Raw genomic sequence first — 23,360 nt, 5'->3', positions numbered from 1 at the left:
ATAGGTCCTGCGAGGCGTGTAGGTCGAGTTTTCTTTTGGGTACGTCATCATCTACTGTCAAGCTCGAGAAACATCAGCCAAAGCGATAAACATACCCTCGCAACTTTGAAATGCTCTTAAATACGGATTCATCACATAGATCCGAAACATCTCGGTTAATATGTGTGCACGTTGCTCGAGCAGCTTGGATGCAAATACACGTGTTGCATTAGTCGTACCATTATATAGTAGCAGGACTTCCACTCCTCAGACTCCTCCTGGGATTCCAGGTCCTCTCCGGCCTCTCAACCATCCCTGTCGTCACACCACTCATCTGAAGTGCGGTATCCCTCCTCTCAACATCATCTTCCTGCTTCTCCTCCTCTGTCGCAACCCCGTCCAGCCATAACAAACCCGCCAGTTGCCTCCACTGCCTCACATCCTCACTGGCAGACATTGGTTGCTCAGACACCATAGCCGGGATGAAACGTGCGAACAGCGGTTTCATAACGAGCAACGAGGCGCAGATGATGGAGAGATTGACTTCGAGTGTCGACCAGATAAGGACATACGTGGCGGATTCTGTTTGTGTCAGTGGGTTGGGGATCCACCAGGCAGATGGAGGTCGACGTACTTGTGACTTTGCCTTGCTCTGCGAACCTGTGGACGAGGACAAGGCGGAGCACACTGACGATACAGACACTGCATATGGTGGTCAACTTCATCTCCAATCCCAACGTACTCAGCAAACACTCGACTTACAATATTCCCAACCCAAACACGACCACCAATCCTATCTTCTGCCGTTTTGGCAACCTTAATCTCCCCACCACCGGTATCGGCAATACCCAAATCGCGCAGTCAAGCACAATGCCCATCACACTCGTGCTCCATAAGTGCATCTCTGCATCGACGCAACTCGAGTGATCTGTGAGGGGCTCAGACTCAGACCCTTGCACCGACTTGCATAGGAATATGATACCAAACCCACCCCAAGCTGCAGCGCCAAGAATAAACCCCAGAAGCGCATAGCATATGTATATCATGGGTCGGAAGACGGAGAAGAGATGCATGTACTGCAGAACGAAGGAGGCCTTGACGAGGTTGATGGTGATATGGTAGAGAATTGATTGCGCGTAGATGATCTGAGTATGTTAGCTACAGATAAGTGCCATAAAGTATGTGAACAGTACCTTGAACAGGGTGGCGAATGTTGCCAAATTCTGCGCCTGGTCCTCATGTGCGCTCCCAAGGCCATACTCTGGATGCAGTCAGCCATTGCCGCTCTATAGTACCTAACTCATGGTATCACTTGCCTACTCCGACTAGACATGTTGTACCTATGGATAGAAACTTTGAGTGTCAACATCAGCTGCTACTACGCCCAGTTCATACTCACCATAGCAACAGTAACAAGATAGTCTTCTGTCTTGACATACCCCGGCCTCAAAAAGATCCGGCTGCACCACCGCAGAACAACCACACAAAGAGCAAGGAACGAAAAGATCGCCGCCGGGATAAGCGCCGCATGTCGAATGTTTGCGGTCGCCTGAGACGATAAAACAAACCACTCCCGATCTTCAGAATGCATTGTGACGACCAAGTAAGTTGAGTGTGTAGCATTGACGATGACAGCATCGACGTAACAGCAAAAGGAACATGAGAGCCACTACTACATCCGTCAGCATCTTTTGGTTTACTGGCAGGCTGGAACGGTCCACATAGTCGAACTCGTCGAAATTATGGTTGAGATGATGTCGTACATGAGCAGTTCGGGAAACTCTCCAGTCATCGTCCATAAGGCCAACACAAGCCTCGTCGTCTAGAGCTGCTGAACATATCGAACAGAGTCCGTTACCGGAATGATGTCAATTTAATTGTAGCGACGTGCGACACAATTGTTTTGCACACATTGCATTGGTCGACGTCGTGGGACAATGGGGTAGCGAGACCCTTGGACAAGGGCTGGAATGCTCGTGAACTATGGTTCACATGTGGGGTTGTTGGATCATCGTACAAAGTACGCACAGTGGCTGGAAGGACGGCGCATCGGTAGGAGTGACGTTATCAGAACTTTCCACGATGAAGATACGTGGCGCAAAGAAGTAAAGTTTGTCGTCAGTGAGACATGTTTGGAATACACAGTTAAGGTGAATCTATCTGCCACGCGTTACTACAGTTTAACTGATGACGTGTTGATTTGCAGTCTTAGATACAGGAAGCTCACGTTTGCTTTTCGAATCGAACGCTAGCTCAAGACAGAAGTGCTGTACATTCCAGATAGGGTCTTTGCTCACAAGATAGTCTTGAGGTTTCCAACTCTACTTCCGAGGCGAGTTTAATTGGATATTGTTCATGTTGAAGTATTATCTTTGTGCTCGTTAGTTGCTCTCGATCACAATGGGAACAACAAACGATGGGTGAACCGAAATGTGAAATAGCTTTCAGTCTGTGGTCTCTGTATTGAACAAAGTCTCTCTTCCCACTTCTTTCCCTTATCTTGTGACCAGTAACTCAAATACATGGCCTGATGAGGCGGCAGAGATGAGCAGCCCCCAAACGATGTCATCAATCAGGAATTTGTTATTACTCTGGGACTGCTGATAGGCTCGAGTGCCAAACAAAACTCGTGATAATCAGCACCTTGCAAGATGATGGAGATTCTCCAAGGATGCGAGCCGCCTAGAGTTGTGGCTGCAGATATCAGGGTGTGTGAGCCAATATCACACATGCAAAGGTTGTATTGCATGCATATCTATGCTCGAGGCTGTCGCAACCCAAGCTCTTGGATCAGCTAGTATTTGTCAATGAGCCAAGGAAGGGAGGCCTAATGAACATGTATTCGTCGTATAGATCGTACATTAAGGTTGCGATAAAAAAGCACCATACAAGTACCACTGCGAAAGCGTGAATTGCGAGTTGATTTGCGATTGTGGAAACTAGCGTTGGCTGCTGAGTACATCTCTACATGGAGACTGCTCATCAATGGATAAATATGACAAGCATGCCCAAGTCGGTCAAAACGCTTATCCGGTCCATGGTCGTTCGGTCCGAGACTTCGTTGGAATTGATGCACCAAGGCGTCAAGAAATACAATCTCTCCTTGAGCTGCTCCACTGTGCCGCAATCTGCAGCTGCGCGTTTGTATCGAAAATGATGTCCAAGCGGATAGACATCGATATCGTTCAGTGCCATCTTGATAACATACCTAGCTTACCTGGGCACATTTTGCGACGGTCAATGCATTACGGCGACCATGCGGGAAAAGTTGACGTTTCAACATTCGCGAACCTGATGCCACGCTGACAGGGATGTTTTAGCGCGGATCTCGTTTGGAAATATTTGGAATACTCACCACCAAACACCAATTAGTCGCACACCGTTTCCAGTGGCTCGCTGAAACCCCGTCATTTGTCAACGATGGCATGATTGTGTCTTCGCGTATTGCATCAACTGCAAGTTTAGGCTCGAGTTCGCTGGCCTCTCTCTTTCCTATTGGGTTCAAGCGACTCTTCTCGAATGCGCGATGGGTTAGCCTGTTGATCCTTGTGGAGCCACCCGTAACTTGAATCTGCAACACAGTGTAGTGTCATTTGTCGTGTCGTGGCAGACTCGTCCTGGAATCACATGGAGGTGAGGTCGCCTAGGTGCTAGTACTGTCACAGACTCCACTACGAGGATGATGAAGATAAGCTGTTCATCATGCTTTACAAATTGTCCAGTGCCCATATATTATGTCGTCGAACCCACGACTTAACCTGATCAACAAGTCTTTCCATCCACAAACACACCCATCTCAAATCCATCTCACATCTATCATCAATCTCTTCCTCAACAAACATCATGATCACGACACCTGTGTCAACTCATGGAGCGCCTCATCCCTACTTGACGCCGAGTCGAGCATCCTCAATCTCGTCATGGACTTCGACTTTGTCTGAACAGCCCTCATGTCCACACACAGTATCAGAGGCCGAAGCGAGATCAAGAGAGGCTGCCATCGAAGACTACCAACGTCTCAAGCTAGCTCTCTTCTCCAAAGCGTGTACCTCGACTTCGAAATCGACCTGATCCCTTCGCGATAATGACGACCGAGGAATCCGAGGTTACGATCGTGGCAATACAACCTCCAGACATCACCCTTCTCGGCACTCCGTTGTACTTGTCGGTGTAGGACTCTGCCAACTATTGTCATGGCCCAAAACCAATTCGGATTCCCACTGGCCAATGACGAACGTTTTACATTATTCGCGATACCCACAATTAATGAGCAGCGGGCGTTACTTTGGAGCATTTTTATTTGTTTAGGCGTTGTTCTTGCGGGGCGAGTGTGTCGCATTGGGAGTCGGGCATCTGATGATTGCCGTCAATTTGGAATTCTTGTGTAGGCCATAGATTAGCGCCATCCGATGAAGAATGTTATCTCCAAGACCAAATGTCGTATGGCCGCGTATACCATCGATCGACTACGTCTACCAGTGCTTGCTGACCAGCTTCTTGGAGTACTGACACCAGCGTTGCATTCTTCAGGCTTCATGACCCCGCGTACACCCAACTCCTTTTGTGATCTATGTTTGTCCGAGTCACGAAAAAGCCGACGAGTGCGTTGAGATTGCTTATGCTGCAAATGTGTCGTCGTATCGTCCGTAAACGCCTACGAGCGTGCGTGCGAATATGCTGATTTCTGCTGTGATATTCACGAGAACGATGTTGTGTGTTCTAAGAAGGCACGATGGAGATGTGGGTCGCTTAGTAATCGATGTTGTCGTATTGGCGTGAGCTCCAACGACGACACCGAAACCGCCTTGCACGCCCAGCAAAGCAATTCGCTGCCACCACATCCACAATGCTGACCCGTGTTCTCCGTTCACGCAGCGCCTTGCGTACATCCGCCCCCCTTTTCCGCGCCTCTTATGCTTCGACCGCGACCACCTCAAACCAAGCGCCCGCCAACGACCCGGTATCGCGAGATGTCAAGCCAAACGTATCTGCAACCAATGCAACGCCCACATCTTCGGAGGGGTCCTTCGACAAGGTCCTACAGGAGAGCGTACAAAAGGGAGAACAATTGAGGACGGAGCAGGCGCCCAACCGCAAGGGCATTTGGAGCAGGAGCCAGAACCCTCGAGAGGTTGCTATGAGTGGACCGAGGTTCGAGCAGAGTATTATGGAAGATCAGGTGAGTTTTGGTACCATTGGAGCTATCGATTTGGAGAGATATGGCCTATACAGGGGTTCAATAGCATGGTGAAGACAAGCTCCGGAGTGTTGGCTGACAGAGCTATGTGTAGCCCCGTCCTTACGCTGCCATTGATCTTATTCACAAGCAACCCGTGCGCTGGACCAATGAGCGTGTTGTTTCCTGCGATGGAGGAGGCGGTCCTCTCGGACACCCAAGAATCTTCATCAATGTGGACAAACCCCAGATCTGCATGTGCACATATTGTGGTCTCCCATTCGTATGTTCGCCCCAGGTCCCTCTGCCTTAAGGAAGACGAGACCAGGCTCTTCCAGGTTGCTTGGATAGTGCTAATGATAGATAGGCCCACGAGCACAACAGGGCGCACCTCGAGTCCCTCCCTGCATCAGAGCTCTCATACCCACTTGCACCTTCGGGCGACGTAGCCGAAGTCCCCGAGTCCCAGAGAGTTACAGACGAGCCCCTCGGGCAACGGTGAAGCACGTATTGCTGAGACCACATCAGAGATGGGGACTGCGTATAGGTATTGCAAGTAAGGTGTGAGTGTTCAATGTAAAAACGAAGTCTCAAACATTGCGATTACTCTATGATGTTGCACGTCTTGAACAGCTTTCCGGCCCTTTTCTGCTATCTGCGTAGTACTGGAAACATCCAAGTATAACTTGGCTAATGACGAAGAATGGCTGCTCTTCTGAATGATCAACTCGCGATGACCTTATTCTGATAAAACCACCCTGATCAGCGTGTATGAAGAAATTGACGTAGTTGTGCACGAGAGGAAGAATACGAAGAAACAGAATGAGCAGCGACCGAAGTTATGTTCCACCAAAAGATGAAGTGATGACAAGAAAACATTCTAACATTTGAGAGTGTGTACCAAGATGCATGGATTCTAAGCTAAAATACCGTGAGAACTTTTAGGCTTTGCGTTGGACGTTACTTTCTAGCTTTGGATTCTTTGACTGTAAAATGTATATATTTCAGTAGTAGAATAGTCAGGTTAAACATAGAAGTGAGTGTCGGAGTTGGATGACGAACTCGCTTAAACCTTCCTCTCACCCCGCCCGTTATCACTTGCCAAAACTGACGTCATCCACCGAGTCCATCGACACTCTCAAACTTTCCCATATGTCCCCACAACAACGCCACACGTCGACATCCACACTGACCCCGTTCTTGATTACCGTATTCTTTCTCCTCGCCCTCTTCCCTGGCCCCTTCATTTCCCTTGTCTGGGCGCCCTACAATACCCTCGTAGCCTACTACTTCCCTCCTCCAGCGCCCCGCAGCAGCGTGTGGTGCTCAAGTCCAAATACTTGTATCTCAGGCTCCACGATGTCTTGGTATGACCCCTTCTAGACGTTTTCCGTGAACTTCCATAAGAGCCCAATTCGAGTTAGACTCCAATCTCATATTAGGAAACTAATTCGTTATGCTAGGTTCCAAAAGTCCCTCTCGCTGCCCTCGCGTAGTCGTGGCTCCTACCTCGTAACCGACACAATCGTGAAGGAACTCCCCGAGATAAAGCAGTACAAGACTGGACTCCTAAACCTCTTCATCCAACATACATCCTGTGCTTTGTCTTTGAACGAGAACTGGGATGAGGATGTGCGCGCGGATATGAGCACGGCGCTAGATCGCATTGTACCTGAGGATAAGGGGAGTAAGAAGGGTCTTTATCGACATGATGCTGAGGGGAGTGATGACATGCCTGTACGTTTAAGAGGAGAAAAGTAAACGAAGACGAGAACCACACTAACAATGACAGGCGCATGTCAAGTCCGCCTTGATCGGCGCGAGTGTAACGATTCCAATTACCAATGGCAAATTGAACACAGGTACTTGGCAAGGGATTTGGTATCTCGAGTTTAGGGATATGAAACATTCGAGGAAGGTAGTAGCCACGATTCAGGGCGAGAAGATGTGACTTGGTGAGGAGAACGAGGAGACTATGGTGCATGAAAGGTTGAGGCTTTGAAGAATCAGGTTGACATATGCGAGTAACAACGAAAGATATGCCAGTTCGTGGGATGAGTGGGGGGACAAATAACGATAAGCGACATCACAGCAGTACATGAACATGCAGGACATGGTATACATTGGCGAGATAGTCTAAGCTAGCATCTCGAAAGCAGACAGTCTGATCTACTGGTCGAGTCCTACCGCATCCGCATCCGTTCGCTGTCTCCGAATCTGAACTCCAACTACCGGAAGACCGTCGGAGTGAGACATGTCATCGTAACCTTGCACACCCATCCATTGAAAGCCCACAAAACTACAAAGTCCGTGTTCGTGAGATAGTCGATATCACCAGTTGACCAAATCAAAAGAAGCCAATGATATGTCTAGAACTGAGATGATGATGCTGAAGGAGTCGAGTTCGAGTCGCCAATTAGAGATCTCCATCATCGGAGCATTATAGATCTGGAGCAGGTCGCGCTGCTATCGAGCCAAGATGTGCGCACATTTGTCGTTCCTGTACTGTTTGTGTCGTCCAGGGTCAAGATAAAGAAGAGAGCCTCAGTCACGGTTGAAGACGAGGAAACCCAGCTCAGCATCCATGAGCCATCGGCCAGGGTAGCACTCGTTCTCGATCTGGTAGTAGGTCCTCAGGTGCCACTCGCCGTTGCGCTCCTTGCACCAGAACGGGTCGTCGTCACGCGCATCAGCCGGCTTGATCCTCCGGGCATCGTATGCACCACGCTCCGTTGCGATTCGTCGGTTCTCCATCTGGATGTCCTCGCGCGTCGGGCCTTGACTGTGGTTGCATGCATGCCTCGTCTCGGTTCTGACTTGGGGGGGCGAAGCAACGTGCGCATGACTGTTTGCCACATGATATGTCGTTGTGGTAGTGGTTGGGCCAGGGGGATAGACGTGAGCAGTGTAGCCGTAGTTGGGTACCGTATTGTAGAACGGCCTCTGGTAAGGAGAGTAGAAGTTAGCAATCGGATACATGGAACCATACAGGCCGTAGTTGTGATAGCCGCCATACGAGGCATGTGTGTAGGCTGGGCTGTAGTAGTTGGCGCCGTATGGATATGAGGAGTAGGTGGGGGTGTGATATACCCCAGGATAGGCGGCAGCCATGCCGACACCGACACCGACACCGACGCCCATGCCAACGCCCATGCCGACGCCGTAGCCCATGCCATTGGGAACGACGCCGGTGGGGTATGCGCCGTTTGGCTGCTGGCCGGCATAGCTGAGGTAGCCGCGCTGGCCGTAGCGAGGCGTGTAGATGTACTGATGGCGCGGCTTTGGGAAGGCCTCCATCGCGACAAGGGAGAGATCGGGGGACAGACACAGAGTGTTGTGGTGAGTGTAGTGATTGGTATGCGTGGTAGCAGAGTGGAGATGGCACAGGGGTTGGTGCAGTGGGAAAGGTATCGGAGACGGCGTGCAGTGGTGAGATGTCACTCCAGCCAGTGAGGTGTGGGGGCGATGTACAGTGAGAGAAGGTACGTGGACCAGGTGATTGGATAAGAAGGGAAAGAGCAGACTCACCGATACAGCGCTGTTAGGCATCGTGGCACGAACTCCAGGCAAATAGCGACCGACCCCATAACGAGGCACGACGTCTCTAGGGGATCCGACGTGCTGGTGCTGACCATGCTGTGCATACCCAATTGGCTGCAAATGGCGAGCTGGGTACGCCATGGCACCGCTCATGTAGCGGCCACAGGGACGCTGAGCATAGTACTGCGTGGGATAGTAGCGACCTCCATGCCTCGAACGCTGCGTCTGTTCTGAATAGTAGCGATTCCCGCTGGCGACACGCGTGCGAGTCGTATACTGCTGCTGTCTGCCATTACCGAAGCACGAATTACCTCTTCTATCTTGATAGTACCCATTGCCAGTAGCAGTATGGGTCCGAGCAGTGTAAGTCCGTTCGCTGCCGCCAAAACACATCTTGTCCCGTCAGATTGGTTGGTGTGCTGAAACAACAAGACTGGAGAGGAGAAGTAGATGGAGAAACAGCATGGAAAGTGAGTGGGGACGAGTGACTCAATGACGTGCCACGAAAGACAGGAAAGAACTGATCTTCACCACTGCGTTCCCAAACGCATTTATTTCAGCTTGGCTGCACCAGAACAACATTCGTCTTCTTCAGCTCTTCCTACCACCCTTGCTCTTCACCACGCCCCCCTCGACAGCCCCCGTCCCCGCACCCGGAACTCCCGGCGTCTTCTTCCCCCTATTGAACACCTTCCCAGCCCACCCCATCAAGGGCACAACCGTCCGCTTGGCAAACCACGGCGTTCCCCAAACACTCAACACAACCCTGATCGGCAACAACATTTTTGTTATCGCATACGCCGTCGCGAATTCCACTACAAGTCTCACGCCCCCTTCGCCCACATTCCACGCCCTGTCTCTCCTCCTCATCTCCACTTCGAATTCCGCTTCCTCCGCCTCTCCGCTGCGGATCCACCCTTTCCTTCTGAAGTACTTCCCGAACCGTTCAACACCATTGAGCACCCAAGCGCCTTCTGCAAACCATGACGGTAGGTAGTGCGTGTAATGGAACGTCGCCGCAAGGCCGAGGAGTGGGATTATAGCGGTCATTTCGTGCAGGATTAGAAAAGATGTTATGTGGGAGACGGGTGCAGAAGCAAGAGCCGCCGTGTGTTTATGCAGAAATCTGGGGAGGCGGCGGTTGATGCGAGCGATACGGGATTGCGTGCTTGGTGGAGGCGTAGTCGGTGCTGCATACCGACGACTTTGCGGTGGTGAAAGACGCGATCGTGCTCGCAAAATGGTTTGTCGAAACATGTTAAAGTTGCCGCCGTTCTACACTTGCAACTACCTATTCACCAGAGCCGCGCGAAAGTTTCAACGAAGTCAGAGTTCTTGTTGTTGCTGCCATCGTTGGATGTTGGATGGGCGGAACATCGACGGGCCGTGACGCGCTCGCGTCCACGCCTTGAACATCAACATCACCACTTAACACAACAAGGCGCTCGGGTTGGAATTTGAGACATCCCAATAATCAATATGCCGCCTCACTACTGTTTTGGGGCCCTATTCCTGCGTCGGCTCATCTTTGCAGAAGATGTCCACATGACACATGACCAAGTATTTGGAGATTGACACCAATGAACTTCAGATATCTCGAGGTAGCATCTATGTCCCAGACATTGTCAGTTTGTCTTTCAGAACTCATCACGGAGATCTCTGCTGTACTTGGAGATGGATCTACTCTCTCAGTATGGCTCATATGAATTTCTTCCTTACCTCTCCAACTCCTCTCCCCCAGATACACCTCAGAGGAGCTTGGCAAAGATCCTACCTTCCACACAACCGCAAGCAGAATCATCCCTAACGCTCCAAAACACGTCGACATGGACCTACTGCGGCCCCCTTCTCGTACCAAACTCCATCACTCTTCCACCCTCTCTCCACACCTGGACCACGACAACAGTCTCATCCCCATCGGCCTTCTTTTCCCGCCTCCTACCTCTGCTCACTTTCCTCCGCACTTTTCTCTCAGAAGCCGGAGTACACCACTACTGGCTTACAGTCCGCGCCACGAAACCGACTACCGAGTATGATAAGCCTCGATGGCACGTAGATGACGATTTCTTCGCCCCCACCGGCTCGATAGACGGGGACCGGGTGCAAGAGAAGAAGAGCAGAAGAGAAAAGAGCGAGGCTCGTTGGAAAGTATGCACCACGCTACTCGGCCCATCAACACTCTTTCTCCCCTCTCCCACCGCCCTACCACACCTACGCCGGGTGAAAAGCCATCAAAAGAAATCCCGGGAACACCCATGTACATCGGTCCGCTGCCTGGGATGCGCCGACACAGGCGATGTCATCCGCCAAACCCTCGCAAAGGACTTTACGGGTGAAGATGTTGAGTCGCACAAGTACGGCGAAGTGGCTTTCTTCCGCCTCGGTGACCAAAAGGGCGCCGTACACTCTGAACCAAAGTGTGATGTGGATCGTATATTCATCAATGTTGTACCGGGAACAGAGGAGGAGATGCGCGCGCTTATGGCACGATGGGGTATGGGCTTCCCGCGGGCATGGTGTTTCGGTGTGCCGGTGGGGTTAGTGAGGAGTGACGAGTTTGACCGTCCGAAATAAAACAGTGAGTATATTAACGCAAGAATGGGTGGTAAGGTTGCGGATGAAGGCGTGGATTGTGTTGAGATATTTGGGCAACTGTAAGAACAGTGGTTATTGGAAGCAACATGACAGAAAAGCTCTAGTGAGAGACAATTTGTCAGAATATGTCTTGATTTCTTAATACATGACACCGCCAAACGTTTAAACGAGGTTGATCCGCTCTTTTCTATCTACCTTTACGTTCCTCTACGCCTGACCTCTTTGTCCGCCTATCCAAGTTATGTTGGTACAATACCACAGGCATTTGCCCATACTCAAAGTTTTTCTGCAACCTCAACAAAGTCCTCCAAGTTCCTTACAGGCTTTGCCCCAATGCCGACTTGTACTTCTGCCTTCCAAGCGTGGACGTCATGAACAAGCACCGGCACCACGCCATCTTTGTTATCTGCGTCCAGCGATACAGCCGCATCAGAAAGACCTAGCGCTGCTTCCGCCTCGTCAATGACCTTTTCTGCGGTCTCCTTTTCAAGTTTTAGGTCTTCAGTAACATATTTCGCCAATGTATCTGAAATAGCGTCTACAGAAGATACATTGTCAATGCGGGACTTGAGAGCGTCGGTATCGGGCGAAACTTTATGCTCTGCAAGTATGACATTAAGCGCGTTGATAGAGGATTCTTTTCTCTCGTCGAGAGTGGGTTCTTTGGGTTTGGATTGCGCCTGTAGATGGACGGAAAGCTTGGCGCGGTGGAGAGACGAAGGAGAAAAGTGTTGGGCAAAGAAGGCCACGACGCTGTCTTTGGTGAGTTGATCGATGGCTTGGGCGTCGACATCCGCTGTTTTACGGTTAGCATGTCAACGAATCCGAACCATTAAATTGGGCGCGACCAAGCGTACCTTGCAAGAAATCATATGAATCACTGTAAATATGACTCCAGAACCTCGCGTCCTCTTGCCCAAGGTTCTTCAGCTTCGCTATCCTCTTGTTGATAATCGCCTTCTTGTGACCCTGGAAGTCTTCGTCACTCATCTCTTCAAGCTGTTTCTCAAACGAAGTCAAGAAGTTCTCAATCCGGCCCTCGAGGTATCGACAGTCCTTTTCACTCTGAATCAAGATGCGGTACCCGGCCCAAGTATCCTGGAATTGGTAGCCGGAGAAAACTACATAGCCGAGCTGTTCCTTTGTCCTCAGCTGGTTGAAGCACGGTTCGTCCGTCATCTGCCCGATGAGCATGAGTTTGGCGCGCAACACCTTATCGTAGCGATCACCAGCATACACGCTGTACTCGATGCAGTGGTTCACATTAGCTGGATCCTTAAGCTGCTTTTCGTAGATGAAGTTGCTACCTGATGGCCACACCAGGTTTCGTTTGATGGTCAGCTGGGATGCAGGAAGCTTCTTGGGTTTCAACGTGCGTTCTGCAAGGTCTGTAAGCTTCAACGCCTCCTCCTTGTACAAGTTACCATGTGCAAGGACTTCGAGCTGGCATTGGGCGAGAATCTGGGGGTAGAATTCTTGCACGTCTTGCGCGGTGACACCATCTAATTCTTTTAGAAGATCCTCGTTCATGAAAGCTTTCTCGCTCTTGAAAGTTCGTGTGTAGGATCCAACTTGGTGATACGGTTGTAAGTAGTCCGAATTACGTAAAGAGCGCAGCATCCTGTCATGGACGATCTTGAAGCGGTCTGGGCGAATCTCGAGATCTCGTGCCTGTAAGAGAACCTTTTCTAACAAGACGTGGAGTTTGTCATTGTATCCGCTGATGGTGACTGATAAGCCGTTGAGATGGTTTGTGAAATCATAGCCTAAGCCAGAGATATCGGCGTCGTATGAGTACTCGACTAGGGCGTCGTTGACAAGATCGCGATACAAAGTGCACATGAGCACAACACGCGCCGTGGCATTTGTTATGGGTGTCTTCAGGTAGATGTGCACATTGGCTTTGGGGACCCAGTACTGATCATCCTTTTTCCACCAGATGCGTACGTTCTCGTCATTCCTGATGAGTTTTGGCTCTTTTGACGGTACCTCTACCTCCTTCTTCTCCACGTCTAAACGAGTTGGAATGAATTCGTTCTTGTGCGGGAAATGTAACTCTGCTGGCCTGCTCTTGCTCTCGAATGCCTGTTTAATCTCGTCGAGGAAATCTTTGGATAGCTTTTCGACCTTGTGTTCTGTGCCATACCATTTCTCTTTTCTATCCCATCCACCAGGAAACTCCTGACTGACAACCACCATACGGAAGTTATCCGGTCGCAAGAATTCCATGGCTTCACTGATCCGATCTGCGTCGAACTTGCGAATAACAGCTGGCCCGCTCAGCAACATTGTGCGGTCATAGGGTTTCTGCATGACGCCCGCAAGGGAGCTTGCTGTTCCACTGGGAGGACTTTTCTGCTTAAACCTGAAATCAACCTCGCTCATCTGCATCTGCTCGTCGACTACCCATTTCTGAGGTGGCTGATCGCGGATCATGCCGATGTATTGAAAGATGATCTTGGCGACCTCTTGGTAGTTTTTCAACCCCTCCTCGGTCAGCTTCACGTTGACTTGGAACAGGCCTGAGCCAGGACAGAGTGTGGAGCCACCCGCCCCAAGACTGTTACCCCAACCCTTGGCCTTGAGGTGGGCAAGGATGCTGCCTGGACCTTCGTGGCCGACCAAGTGGCTGAGATACCTTGACGGATGCGACTCGTAAAACTCCTCCTCGTCGCGGTATAAGAATTGTAGCTCTAACGACCTCGTTTCGAGTACGGGCTTGGCGAAAGTCTGGGTGAGCAGCTCGTTCTCGGTGTAGACGGGCATGTCCCAGCGACTGCGAGGCAGGTCTTTGTTTGGTATCTTGTCGAAGATCTCCTCGACCCATTCTTCCAGGGTATCTAAGCTCTCGCGGCCCAGAACGACCAACTTCATCTTGTTCGCCGAATAGTGCGTCGAGTGGAAGTTGATGAACTCGTCCCGTATCTTCACGCCTCGCGCGAGGGGGTCGTCGTGCAGCGTCTTCCAGCTTCCTGTCGAGAAGTGGCAATAGGGGTGCTCGGGATTGGCCAAGGCCTTGTTGAGCTGATGCAGCCGCCATGTGTCGTTTTGGAGGTTCTTCTTGTTCTCTGAATCGACGGCCTTTAGCTCGCGGTCGAGCACGTTGTCAAGAAACAACGGGGCAATGAAGAACTGGCCGAAGCGGTCCAGTCCTCCCCACAGCGGCGACTCGTCTTTCAGGTCCTGCGGGCTCGCTTGCGGGGTATCTGGTGTCGCAGCCTTGCCACCTGTCGATGTCGAGGACGGGTAGGAGAGCTCGAAGTAGTAGTTTGTGTCGGTGGCGGCGGTGAAGGCATTCGAGTGGCCGCCGTGCTTGGCCAGATACTGGTTGTAGGCATTCTCTTGGGGGTACTTTTCAGTGCCCATGAACAACAGGTGCTCGACGGCATGCGCGATGCCTGGCATGTCCTCGGCGTCGCTGAAGCTGCCCACATTGACGTCCAGGGCGGCGCTGGCCTTGTCGGTGCCCGCCTCGTGTATCAGCAGCACCTCGAGCTGGTTCTGCAGCGTGATGATGCGGTACGCGCGGTCGTCGAGCTGTGGCCTCTCCAGATGCTCGATTCGCTGCCGCGCGCCGACGCTCCTTCCCAGCTCTTCTGCCATGTTGCCGCCGTGTGTTGTCCTTGTCGACGACACGATGTGTCTGGCGAGGCGAGGGGTGGTGGTGGTGGTGGAAGTCTGGGGCAAGAGCCGTCTATGTGTACAGCGATGTCGCAGCGAGTACCGCGCAACCGAGCGCAGAGTGGGGAAGATGTTTTGTTGTCGTGGTACCAGCAACAATCGCGTGCTTGTGAGAGAGAGCATTCACAGCACTGCCAGCGGGGTCAACCAACGTTGATTAGCCTGGCACCGTGTCAAGTCGCGTGGCGATGACTATTCTCCTATGAGCAATTGCGCAAACTGGGGCAGCTGCGACACACAAAGGGCGGTGAAGTAGTTGTCGAGACGCAGCACTGGCTGAAGCTGCAGACTGTGAGAGTAAGCGTCATGCGCCGCCCCGGTACTCAGCCCCGTACATTGGATCGCTACCACCATCATCCGACCTATCATCTCACATGGTCGCCGCGGGCCATCATGGTGCCTGAAGCACTCCACGTGGCATCGTAAGTGGCATGCACAAAAGACGCATCTTCGTCATCATGGAGCATGAGCATGAGCATATGTTGTTGGGCAAGCATAGAATTGCCAATTCAGCATCACCGTCCTGGACAAAATGCAACACTCGCTGGGTATCTCATAAAACGCGCAAACCTAACAATACACGACACCAATGTCCCGACCCTTGGCCTCTGCCTCTCCCCCTGGGCTTCCGTCCCTACCTTCGGCCTCTGCCCCTCCCCCGCCCAGCCGAACCACGAGGTGCCCCGCCCTTGGGGCAGTTGTCCCTCATATGTCCTTTCTGCCCGCACTTGAAACACTCTACTTGGCTGCTATTACCCCCGCCCGGCCTGCGACCTCCCGACAGAGTAGTCAGCCCGCCAAGGTCCATGTCCTCGTCGAGCTGCCGCGGTGGCCCTCTTGGTGAGCCGTCGCCTAGACTTGCTCGTGCTTTGGCTTCGCGTCGCTGCGCGTTGACTTCGCGTTTGGTCTCCCGTATGAGCTCTGCCGCAGGGTCGTCCGAGTCGTACTCGCCAGACGACGATTCCGTCTCACCCTCTGAGCCTTCTGCTGTTTCAAAAGCGACCGGTTTCTAGACCATGTTAGCACTCCGGACCCCCAGCTCGAGGCGTTTGATCAAGCTCACCTCCTTCTTCTTCACACCCCCACCGTACTGCTTCCTGACTGGCCGTACCTCCTCTTCCTCCTCTTCCTCGGAGCTATCCTCCGCGTCTATCTCCGCAAACCCCGCTTGTCTGACTTGCATCGCCTCTTGACGCTTCCCCTCTAGCGGATCCTTGAAGCTCAACACCCACTTTGTCTCGCCTGTGTACTGCGCGGCCTTGTCGAGTGCTTCCTGCCGCTTCTTCTCCTCTGCTACCAGCGCTGATTGTAGGATCTCGTGATCTGGTGTGCCAGGTGCGGATGCGCCATTGTGTGAAAGACGCGCCTTCTTCGAGGGTGGTCCATTTGGCATCGATGGTGATGGCTTCGCTACAGATTTCGCGGCTGAGCGTTGCATAAACTGTGCGATTGTCAATTATTCCTCAGCGCAGGAGGGGTGTGAGTATATACCTTCATCGTCATCAGACGGCTGGACATTGTTTTTGACGTGTCTGACGGCATTTTGGAGAACGACTTGAGGTTTTTTATGGAGTTGATTTAACCAAGTGAGCCGGCAGGGCAGTGTTGTTGGGTTTGCTTCGCGTGGATTGGCGAACTCGCGAATAAAACGGCGATCTCCAAACTTTTGACCGACTACACGCTAAATTAGCGCGACTACTTGCGTCACCAACTGCTAACATCTTCTGGGTGCGAAAGCAGCTGAAGTCGAGAAATCACAGACGCTGAGGATGGTAATGTTGAAGATTGTTGAGCGGTCTCTTTCCTCTGCTATGAGACTAGCAACCTTCTATGCACTACTAATGCTCCAAGTATAAGGCCATGCGTCGATTTAGTTGGCAGTTGCAGAAGTAATGTTTCGCTGACCTGTTGTGCGAAGACACAACAAAAGTGAGCATTGTCGCACTCTACGTGGTACGCCAGATATTGTCCATAGATCATCGATGTCCGTTATCCCTCCCCATGATCTCGGCTGGTCAGCAAAAGCTACCGTGAAGAGGCCGTGGTGATGGAATATACCGCGCGTTTCGTACAATACTTCCCAGATACGTCTCTTCACAGTCGTATCTAGTAATCAGAGAAGCGTTGCTTGTGCAGTATCGTCCTAAATCAGAGGGGTATGCTTTCATGATCTTGGTGCTCTTCGCAGTAGAAACTGCAGCAGCAGTGAGCACGTCGCCGACTGTGCTCCTCAGAAATATAAGAACTACTATACGCGTATAAGGCGAATACGGCAAAGAGAAACCAGAAGCAGTCGGCTGCTCATGGGCCGACAGCACCTTACGCCGCAACAAAAAAGACAGGCTGTGAACAGAATTGCAAGGTGAACAAAGAACGAGACAAGTTGTGGAGGCTGTTTCACATGTCACAAATGAATAGTAGATGTTGACGGCGAGGATTTATGGATGTAATCAAATCGAAATAAGGAGCGATCATAAGGACGGGATCTGTATGCGATTTGTATGGCGAAGAAAGGATTTGATCTGTAATTGGTTGTTTTGTGCTTCAACTCTGGGGATCGAATGGGAAAAGAATGGCAAAGTTTGTTTGATTATGCTGGTTCAAGTTTGTTTGTACGTCGAGCGAATTCTGTCCAGACCTACGATCGCTCGCTGCTCATTCACATGTTGCAGCAGAAAAGAAAAAGATTTTGTTCAGTCTCAACACCTCTTCTTATAATCGTACCTCTTCCCATTCTCCACCTTGCGGAAATCCCAAATGAAACCGCCCACACCTTGCGAAGCACAATGTTGCGTCTTCAGTCGTATCAAAATCTACGACTTTCCCACCCATCTTGCCATGCATATCCAAGAAGTGAGCATGAATTCGCGGCCCACTTATAGCTTTCATCCATTTTGGAACGACGAAGCCAAAGATGACGCCATGAACAATAGCAGATCCAGACGTGCCGTCCAAATAATCGATGGACTTGAACTTCCCCGTGATTTTGAATGGCATCAGCGTGTTGACGCTTTGCATGTGAATTTCCTGGAACAAAGAACTTGATGTGGCGAGGTCGTCAAGAGCATCCATGTCAATCTCGGGAATTGCCATGCGATGGCTGGGCGCAAACGTGGTAACCATGGCAAATGGGAGGCGGGCATTCATGGGCGCAACATTCGCGGTGCCGTCTTTGGCGATAGCGTACGCATCCCCGTCCCTCAACATCAAGAGGCTTCCATCCTCGTAGACGCCGACGCCATCGGTCCCGTGCGAGGTTAAGTCGGAAGTTCGCGGCTGGCCCGTATTGAAGCCGGCAGCGAGGGCTGAGTGAGTCCAGTTCATTCAGCATCTACTGTGTGTTGCAATCAAGGGCAGCCAGAACTTACTGAGAACTGAAAGATGTCATTTGGTATTGAGGCCACCATGCTTATAGTGGGTCTTTTGATATCCTTCCTGAGCGAGCGCGGGTGGAAGAGATTAGATAGCCTTTAGACTTGCGTGCAGCCCTCTAAGAGGCGCGGGGTGAGAGGAGAGCCGAGCCGACTCGCCATATGTCCGCATCACGACTTCGAACCCTCCGGTCGTTCTCCACACAACGCAAGATGTCCATAGCAAGATCGTGTCAGTGACAACTGCGGTAGCAATCCGAGAAGCGATTGCCGCGCGGCGAGGCGAGGCGGCACCGCGGCTCACGCAGATGACTTCCGAGGATCGAGCCAATGGGGGGCAGTTCTGTTTATGCCTTAGCGGATGACCTCGATCCTTTGACAAGTAACGCACTTGCTCGCTGCTTTGTGCTCATTCCGGCAGGTAAAAGCAAGCGTAGATCTAGATGCGCAAAAGGATTTAGCGCGAGAGTTCACGAGTGTAACCGATTGACAGCAACTGGAAGTTGACTGCGCGCAATCTTGATAGATCTCAGTTGCTGTACGCCACAGATCGTTGCACAATTGCTCTGACTCGTGTAACATATGAGAGAACCCGCAGAGAATAACTTGCTGTTACCAAAAATTGTCTAGTGCCTTGTTTGAAGCGTCGTTATTCCCGATTGTCCACCAAGAGTCGTCTTCAAACTTACTCCCAGACTGGGTCACACAGTGGACAAATCGCACATAAAGAACAAAACCATACATTCGTTTCTATGCAACGGTAAATCTTGTTCCTATACGCAGGGACCAACGCACGACATGAAATCCAAATCCACTCACGGCCGACATGATCAGCCGCTAACTGTGCCTCCCACTACCGATGGAACAATTCCCAAAACGGATCTGAATAAGAACATGGTTGACAGTACAGACTTAGAAGCTCCTAGCTTGAACATATGAAGCCAGTGTACCATGGCTAAGATGGGGCTCTCATTCAAGTTCGATGTACTGACATGCCCTCCACAACACGTTGCTCGGGAGCGTTCATCCACGCGATAATTGATACTTGCCCAGGACTACTTCCGCGAGAGAACTCTGGAGAACTGCCTTCTTATGCTGATGTGAACGGTGGACATGCAATTGCGACAGCAGTAGTATGTCTGGGTCTGGTACTCCCCGCACTACTTGTGCGTATATATACCAGGTCCTGTATACTGAAAAGACGGCTACTCTGGACCGAGGATTGTAAGTGACGCATTGATCGGTAGAACCGCGCGCTGGCTTACATTTCTCCTAGATTTTCTTGTCATCTCAACGGTAAGATAACAGATAGCTTACTGACAGTATTGAACTGATAGCCACAAGGCACTCCTCATAGTCTACGCCGGATTGTCACTGAAGGCGTACACTTACAACATCAGCAATCATGATTGGAAGATGGATCTTGTCAAAACAGCCACAGCATTGAAGGTGAGCAACGTTATGAAGTTGGTGTCCCATGTTTGAGGCGCAAAACTAACAGAATTAGTACGTATACGCCGCCATGTGTGTATACGGCCCCATTATCATGTTCGCCAAGCTCGCAATATTGTTCCAGATCAAACGCATCTTTCTCGTCACGCTCATGGAGAGAAATTTCACCTACTGGGCGTCCTGGTGCCTCATCGTCGTCAACGCCATCTCATACAGCTCCGTCATCTTCCTTGTCATCTTTGGCTGCAATCCTATTTCGAAATTTTGGACTCCATACGGGTCTGGAAAGTGCTTGCGTCAATACACAGGAACGCTTTCAGGCGTCTTCAATCTCATCTCCGATCTTGGCATCTGGCTTCTACCCTTGGTCGAGGTGCTGAAATTGCGCCACCTGGATAACAGTAAGATGGTTGCTGTTGCAGCTGTGTTCGGTATGGGTGTGCTGTGAGTATTTCCAAGTCGCAGCTTGTGGTCGACATGTTGACGTGAATTAGTGCTGTAGTTGCCAGTGCTTTGCGTCTCTGGCAGTCGATTAAAGGCGAGCTCACCGTCGATACGTCATGGAATACGTACCCCACAGGAGCGTTTGTTGCCAACTACTTGATCTCCTGGGGCGGTATTGAAGCTGCGGCAGTCATACTCTGCGGCTGCTTCCCAACATTTCCGCGCTTCTTCCTGCACGTAAAGGGCTTGTGCCAAGCACCCAAAGAACTGACATACGTCAGAGCATCTGAAGAAACGATCGGAGGCAAACGATCAGAACGTGCGAAGAAGATTAGGCCTACTGAGAGCGAGTTGAGATCGAGGTATGCGCGTGAGGAAAGCTTTATGGGGACTGAGTTTCGCTTGGATGAGATTGCCTTGTGCGATTCGGGGGATGTTGAAGAGCAAAAGCACGTCGAGACAAAGACGGGTAGTGTGGACCTGACCATTAGAACAGAGGAATCAACAAGCTTGGACGGGAACGCTGCTAGTCAGATACCGCGGTCGTTTCACTGAACATAGAGCGGAAGACATTACAGTCAGGTAGTTTATCAAGGTCAAAAAGCTTCGGAGGAAATTTGTTTGTTTGCGTGCATCCTGGGGGAAGCCTGTCATTTTGTAGCATCGAATGAAGACATGTATTTCATAAGTCTGGAGTGCATTCTTTGGAGATGTAATTTGCACACAGGTCTGAAGAAACACTGTGGTCTTCAAAGTGATTGTCTTAGCGTCGGAATGATGTCAGGGCGACCAGAGCTCAAGAACCGCGCGTTTCCGCATCTAACAACACCACGACGGCCAAGATATGGTCAATAGTCAGCAGTCATGCCATCTGCAAGCGACATTGTCACGCTAATCAGCTCGCTCGTATTGCGAGGGAGCATCTATGTGTTTCTGAGATGGGTAAGCACGCCCACTGTGCCATGTCCAGCCTGTTCAACCAACTGACCTCGCATGACTGTAGATTCCTACCACGGTAAGCAGATGAACGCGCCTCGAACGCGCCATCTAGCACGTCACATGTACTAAACATCGGGAAACTCAGGCCGTTCCGCCGCTTGCAGCAGCACTGGCGCTCATCTACATCCCCTCCTTCTTCAGCAGCTTCCAGGACACGGCCCAGTACCAGGTCATATCTGACGAACTCGACATCATTGTAAAGGAAACCGTGTCGCGTGACGATGACAGCGAGGAGGTAGAGCTCATCGACGGCGCCGAGGATGGGCCGCTGGAAGAGCTGGATGTGCAGGAGACGGTACTCTACGAGGAGCGCGAGCCCAAGATCTTGAGGACGCTGCTGACCGGACTTCCGAGCCCCTCATCAGCCTTCTGGAGCTGGGTCACGTTCGGCATCAACATGGCTTTGCTGGCCATGACGCTCGACGTCGTCTACCGCGCTCCGCTTCTCCACCCGTGCCACGACGCGTCGTTCGGACGCGTCGGGTACGTGTCGGACCACAGCGCGAACATCCTGGTGAGAGAGCCATATGCCTTCGACGTCAAGGTCCTCTACAGGTCGCTCGACGAGCCGGATCGCTCCTGGATGCACACAACACTGCATGCAAGCCAGCCGGATGAGTGGTTGACACGTGAGACCGACTTCACCACTGTCATGAGCCTCGACCGTCTGCGTTCTGACACGCCGTACGAATATGTCATCGAGACGTCTAGCGGAAACAAGACGGGTACCTTCACGACTGCGCCGCGGCCCGGACGCTTGTCTCTGCTCAAGGAGAACAAATACACGTTTGTGCACTCGAGCTGCATCAAGCCACGCGTGCCTTACACGCCCTTTCAACACCCACTCGAGTTCCCCGGCATGAAGCATCTAGCCAAATGGTTACCTGAGCTCAAGCCTTACTTTATGCTTTTCCTCGGCGACTTCATCTACGTAGACGTTCCACACCGCCAAGGAAAAGATGCGGAGACGTACAGACGTGAGTATCGCCAAGTTTACTCATCGCCGTCCTGGCCCGCGGTCAGCAACAATTTGCCCTGGATCCATGTCATCGACGACCACGAGATCCAGAACGACTGGAGTGGGAATATGACCGGTGTCGCTGTTCCCGCCTACGATGCCTTCCACCACTACAACGCAGCCCCCAATCCACCTCCACACCGCAAAGGCCACACCTACTTCTCCTTTACGCAAGGTCCAGCCGATTTCTTCCTCCTTGACACGAGGCGCTACCGCAGTCCTGAGACAAGTGACCCCAACGACGAATCGAAGACGATGCTTGGTGAACAACAGCTCTCGGATCTGCTGGCGTGGATTCACAAAACGCCGCCGCAGGGTGTACATTGGAAGATTATTGTAACCGGCATCCCCTTCACCAAGAACTGGCAATTTGGCTCTGAAGACACATGGGGCGGTTACCTACACGAGCGCCGTAGGATCCTCGAAGCTAGCTGGGACCTTTCGTCATCGTCGGATATTGGCGTTGTTCTCCTTAGTGGAGATCGCCACGAGTTTGCCGCTACCGCGTTCCCGCCGCCCAAAAACTCCAAATGGCCGGTAAGCGCGACGGTGCATGAGTTCAGCACGAGCCCGTTGAGCATGTTTTACCTACCGGTGAGGACGTACAAGGAGATTGATGACGAGGATGTGTGCATCAAGTACTTGCCTGATGGGAACAGCAAATTTGGCGCTGTGGAGGTAACGACCCCGCAGCATGGCGAGCAGAGTTTTCTGAATTACCGGCTGTTTGTTGATGGGAGAGAGGTGTGGACGCACGTCATCTCTACGCCACCCGTGAGGGAAGGCAGTCAAAGAGCGAGGGATGCCGTTTGGGGATAGAGTGTATTCACGGCAGGAATCAGATTGAAATCAGGTGCTTAACAAGACGAGAAATTGCTTTAGGGTGGCGCACGGGATATATCAGGAGTAAGTGGGTAGTTTGCACGGCTGCTGCAACCCGACCATGGGAATATCTAGCGTTTGAGGAATTGTCACCGGACAGAAAGAATCTATTCACAACAGAATGGAATGGCAGGACTTGCAGAGGACTTGTCAAGTTTGAATCATGCAGTGTTTGAAATGTGCTGTATGACTCCATTGTACTTTGACAAAGCTACACATTCCA

The 23,360-nt window shown here is 51.4% G+C and overlaps 10 protein-coding genes across 10 annotated transcripts; 5 read left to right on the top strand and 5 right to left on the bottom strand.

Moving 5' to 3' along the window:
- Positions 1-220: 220 nt before the first annotated feature.
- On the bottom strand, positions 221-1,570 carry P153DRAFT_300299 (uncharacterized protein; the record flags this gene model as incomplete). The annotated part of the gene is made up of 5 exons (XM_033664322.1): positions 221-561; positions 614-681; positions 742-1,124; positions 1,173-1,240; positions 1,375-1,570. 5 exons carry the CDS (start codon positions 1,568-1,570, stop codon positions 221-223), a joined length of 1,056 nt encoding a protein of 351 aa, XP_033519888.1.
- A 3,206-nt stretch (positions 1,571-4,776) lies between these two features.
- P153DRAFT_370152 (NADH-ubiquinone oxidoreductase) lies at positions 4,777-5,870 on the top strand. The gene is made up of 3 exons (XM_033668973.1): positions 4,777-5,158; positions 5,271-5,438; positions 5,523-5,870. The coding sequence occupies exons 1-3, from the start codon at positions 4,826-4,828 to the stop codon at positions 5,655-5,657; spliced, it is 636 nt and encodes a 211-aa protein (XP_033519887.1). The 5' UTR covers positions 4,777-4,825; the 3' UTR covers positions 5,658-5,870.
- A 402-nt stretch (positions 5,871-6,272) lies between these two features.
- On the top strand, positions 6,273-7,448 carry P153DRAFT_370150 (UPF0047-domain-containing protein). Its single transcript, XM_033668972.1, has 3 exons — positions 6,273-6,522; positions 6,619-6,892; positions 6,948-7,448. Exons 1-3 carry the CDS (start codon positions 6,308-6,310, stop codon positions 7,104-7,106), a joined length of 648 nt encoding a protein of 215 aa, XP_033519886.1. The 5' UTR covers positions 6,273-6,307; the 3' UTR covers positions 7,107-7,448.
- Positions 7,339-9,952, bottom strand: P153DRAFT_324855 (uncharacterized protein; the record flags this gene model as incomplete). The annotated part of the gene is made up of 3 exons (XM_033665253.1): positions 7,339-8,446; positions 8,684-9,088; positions 9,320-9,952. 3 exons carry the CDS (start codon positions 9,950-9,952, stop codon positions 7,700-7,702), a joined length of 1,785 nt encoding a protein of 594 aa, XP_033519885.1. The 3' UTR covers positions 7,339-7,699.
- Positions 9,953-10,137: 185 nt separating this feature from the next.
- On the top strand, positions 10,138-11,487 carry P153DRAFT_370148 (uncharacterized protein). The gene has a single exon (XM_033668971.1). The coding sequence runs from the start codon at positions 10,370-10,372 to the stop codon at positions 11,267-11,269; it is 900 nt and encodes a 299-aa protein (XP_033519884.1). The 5' UTR covers positions 10,138-10,369; the 3' UTR covers positions 11,270-11,487.
- Positions 11,378-15,218, bottom strand: P153DRAFT_370147 (insulin-degrading enzyme). The gene is made up of 2 exons (XM_033668970.1): positions 12,148-15,218; positions 11,378-12,086 (listed from the first exon to the last, which is right to left on the bottom strand). The coding sequence occupies exons 1-2, from the start codon at positions 14,891-14,893 to the stop codon at positions 11,566-11,568; spliced, it is 3,267 nt and encodes a 1,088-aa protein (XP_033519883.1). The 5' UTR covers positions 14,894-15,218; the 3' UTR covers positions 11,378-11,565.
- Positions 15,219-15,497: 279 nt separating this feature from the next.
- P153DRAFT_370146 (uncharacterized protein) lies at positions 15,498-16,591 on the bottom strand. Its single transcript, XM_033668969.1, has 2 exons — positions 16,035-16,591; positions 15,498-15,980 (listed from the first exon to the last, which is right to left on the bottom strand). Exons 1-2 carry the CDS (start codon positions 16,362-16,364, stop codon positions 15,606-15,608), a joined length of 705 nt encoding a protein of 234 aa, XP_033519882.1. The 5' UTR covers positions 16,365-16,591; the 3' UTR covers positions 15,498-15,605.
- Positions 16,592-17,545: 954 nt separating this feature from the next.
- On the bottom strand, positions 17,546-18,577 carry P153DRAFT_324846 (alpha-acetolactate decarboxylase). The gene is made up of 2 exons (XM_033665252.1): positions 18,340-18,577; positions 17,546-18,286 (listed from the first exon to the last, which is right to left on the bottom strand). The coding sequence occupies exons 1-2, from the start codon at positions 18,376-18,378 to the stop codon at positions 17,684-17,686; spliced, it is 642 nt and encodes a 213-aa protein (XP_033519881.1). The 5' UTR covers positions 18,379-18,577; the 3' UTR covers positions 17,546-17,683.
- Positions 18,578-19,034: 457 nt separating this feature from the next.
- Positions 19,035-20,911, top strand: P153DRAFT_434530 (uncharacterized protein). Its single transcript, XM_033673088.1, has 5 exons — positions 19,035-19,566; positions 19,619-19,638; positions 19,687-19,791; positions 19,850-20,238; positions 20,289-20,911. Exons 1-5 carry the CDS (start codon positions 19,335-19,337, stop codon positions 20,791-20,793), a joined length of 1,251 nt encoding a protein of 416 aa, XP_033519880.1. The 5' UTR covers positions 19,035-19,334; the 3' UTR covers positions 20,794-20,911.
- A 173-nt stretch (positions 20,912-21,084) lies between these two features.
- P153DRAFT_370143 (alkaline phosphatase family protein-like protein) lies at positions 21,085-23,351 on the top strand. The gene is made up of 3 exons (XM_033668968.1): positions 21,085-21,180; positions 21,242-21,253; positions 21,323-23,351. The coding sequence occupies exons 1-3, from the start codon at positions 21,103-21,105 to the stop codon at positions 23,072-23,074; spliced, it is 1,842 nt and encodes a 613-aa protein (XP_033519879.1). The 5' UTR covers positions 21,085-21,102; the 3' UTR covers positions 23,075-23,351.
- The last annotated feature ends 9 nt before the right edge of the window (positions 23,352-23,360 follow it).

The sequence above is a fragment of the Dothidotthia symphoricarpi genome (assembly GCF_010015815.1).
Source record: "Dothidotthia symphoricarpi CBS 119687 unplaced genomic scaffold P153scaffold_20, whole genome shotgun sequence".
Lineage (NCBI taxonomy): Eukaryota > Fungi > Ascomycota > Dothideomycetes > Pleosporales > Dothidotthiaceae > Dothidotthia > Dothidotthia symphoricarpi.
Note: the sequence above shows the minus strand (reverse complement) of the source record. Positions and strands in the feature narration are given on the sequence as shown.

Bases quoted from the DNA above. Each gene is read 5' to 3' on its own strand.
- P153DRAFT_370150 (XM_033668972.1), top strand. From the start codon at position 6,308: ATGTCCCCACAACAACGCCACACGTCGACATCCACACTGACCCCGTTC. The intron at 6,523-6,618 runs GTATGACCCCTT...TCGTTATGCTAG, and splicing joins TCAGGCTCCACGATGTCTTG to GTTCCAAAAGTCCCTCTCGC. The intron at 6,893-6,947 runs GTACGTTTAAGA...TAACAATGACAG, and splicing joins AGGGGAGTGATGACATGCCT to GCGCATGTCAAGTCCGCCTT.
- P153DRAFT_370143 (XM_033668968.1), top strand. From the start codon at position 21,103: ATGCCATCTGCAAGCGACATTGTCACGCTAATCAGCTCGCTCGTATTG.
- P153DRAFT_434530 (XM_033673088.1), top strand. From the start codon at position 19,335: ATGCCCTCCACAACACGTTGCTCGGGAGCGTTCATCCACGCGATAATT. The intron at 19,567-19,618 runs GTAAGTGACGCA...CATTTCTCCTAG, and splicing joins GCTACTCTGGACCGAGGATT to ATTTTCTTGTCATCTCAACG. The intron at 19,792-19,849 runs GTGAGCAACGTT...TAACAGAATTAG, and splicing joins AAACAGCCACAGCATTGAAG to TACGTATACGCCGCCATGTG.
- P153DRAFT_370148 (XM_033668971.1), top strand. From the start codon at position 10,370: ATGGATCTACTCTCTCAGTATGGCTCATATGAATTTCTTCCTTACCTC.
- P153DRAFT_324846 (XM_033665252.1), bottom strand. From the start codon at position 18,378: ATGGTGGCCTCAATACCAAATGACATCTTTCAGTTCTCA. The intron at 18,287-18,339 runs GTAAGTTCTGGC...TGAATGAACTGG, and splicing joins ATGACATCTTTCAGTTCTCA to ACTCACTCAGCCCTCGCTGC.
- P153DRAFT_370147 (XM_033668970.1), bottom strand. From the start codon at position 14,893: ATGGCAGAAGAGCTGGGAAGGAGCGTCGGCGCGCGGCAGCGAATCGAG. The intron at 12,087-12,147 runs GTACGCTTGGTC...ACCGTAAAACAG, and splicing joins TTCATATGATTTCTTGCAAG to CGGATGTCGACGCCCAAGCC.
- P153DRAFT_370152 (XM_033668973.1), top strand. From the start codon at position 4,826: ATGCTGACCCGTGTTCTCCGTTCACGCAGCGCCTTGCGTACATCCGCC. The intron at 5,159-5,270 runs GTGAGTTTTGGT...AGCTATGTGTAG, and splicing joins AGAGTATTATGGAAGATCAG to CCCCGTCCTTACGCTGCCAT. The intron at 5,439-5,522 runs GTATGTTCGCCC...AATGATAGATAG, and splicing joins CATATTGTGGTCTCCCATTC to GCCCACGAGCACAACAGGGC.
- P153DRAFT_370146 (XM_033668969.1), bottom strand. From the start codon at position 16,364: ATGCCAAATGGACCACCCTCGAAGAAGGCGCGTCTTTCACACAATGGC. The intron at 15,981-16,034 runs GTGAGCTTGATC...AACATGGTCTAG, and splicing joins GGGGTGTGAAGAAGAAGGAG to AAACCGGTCGCTTTTGAAAC.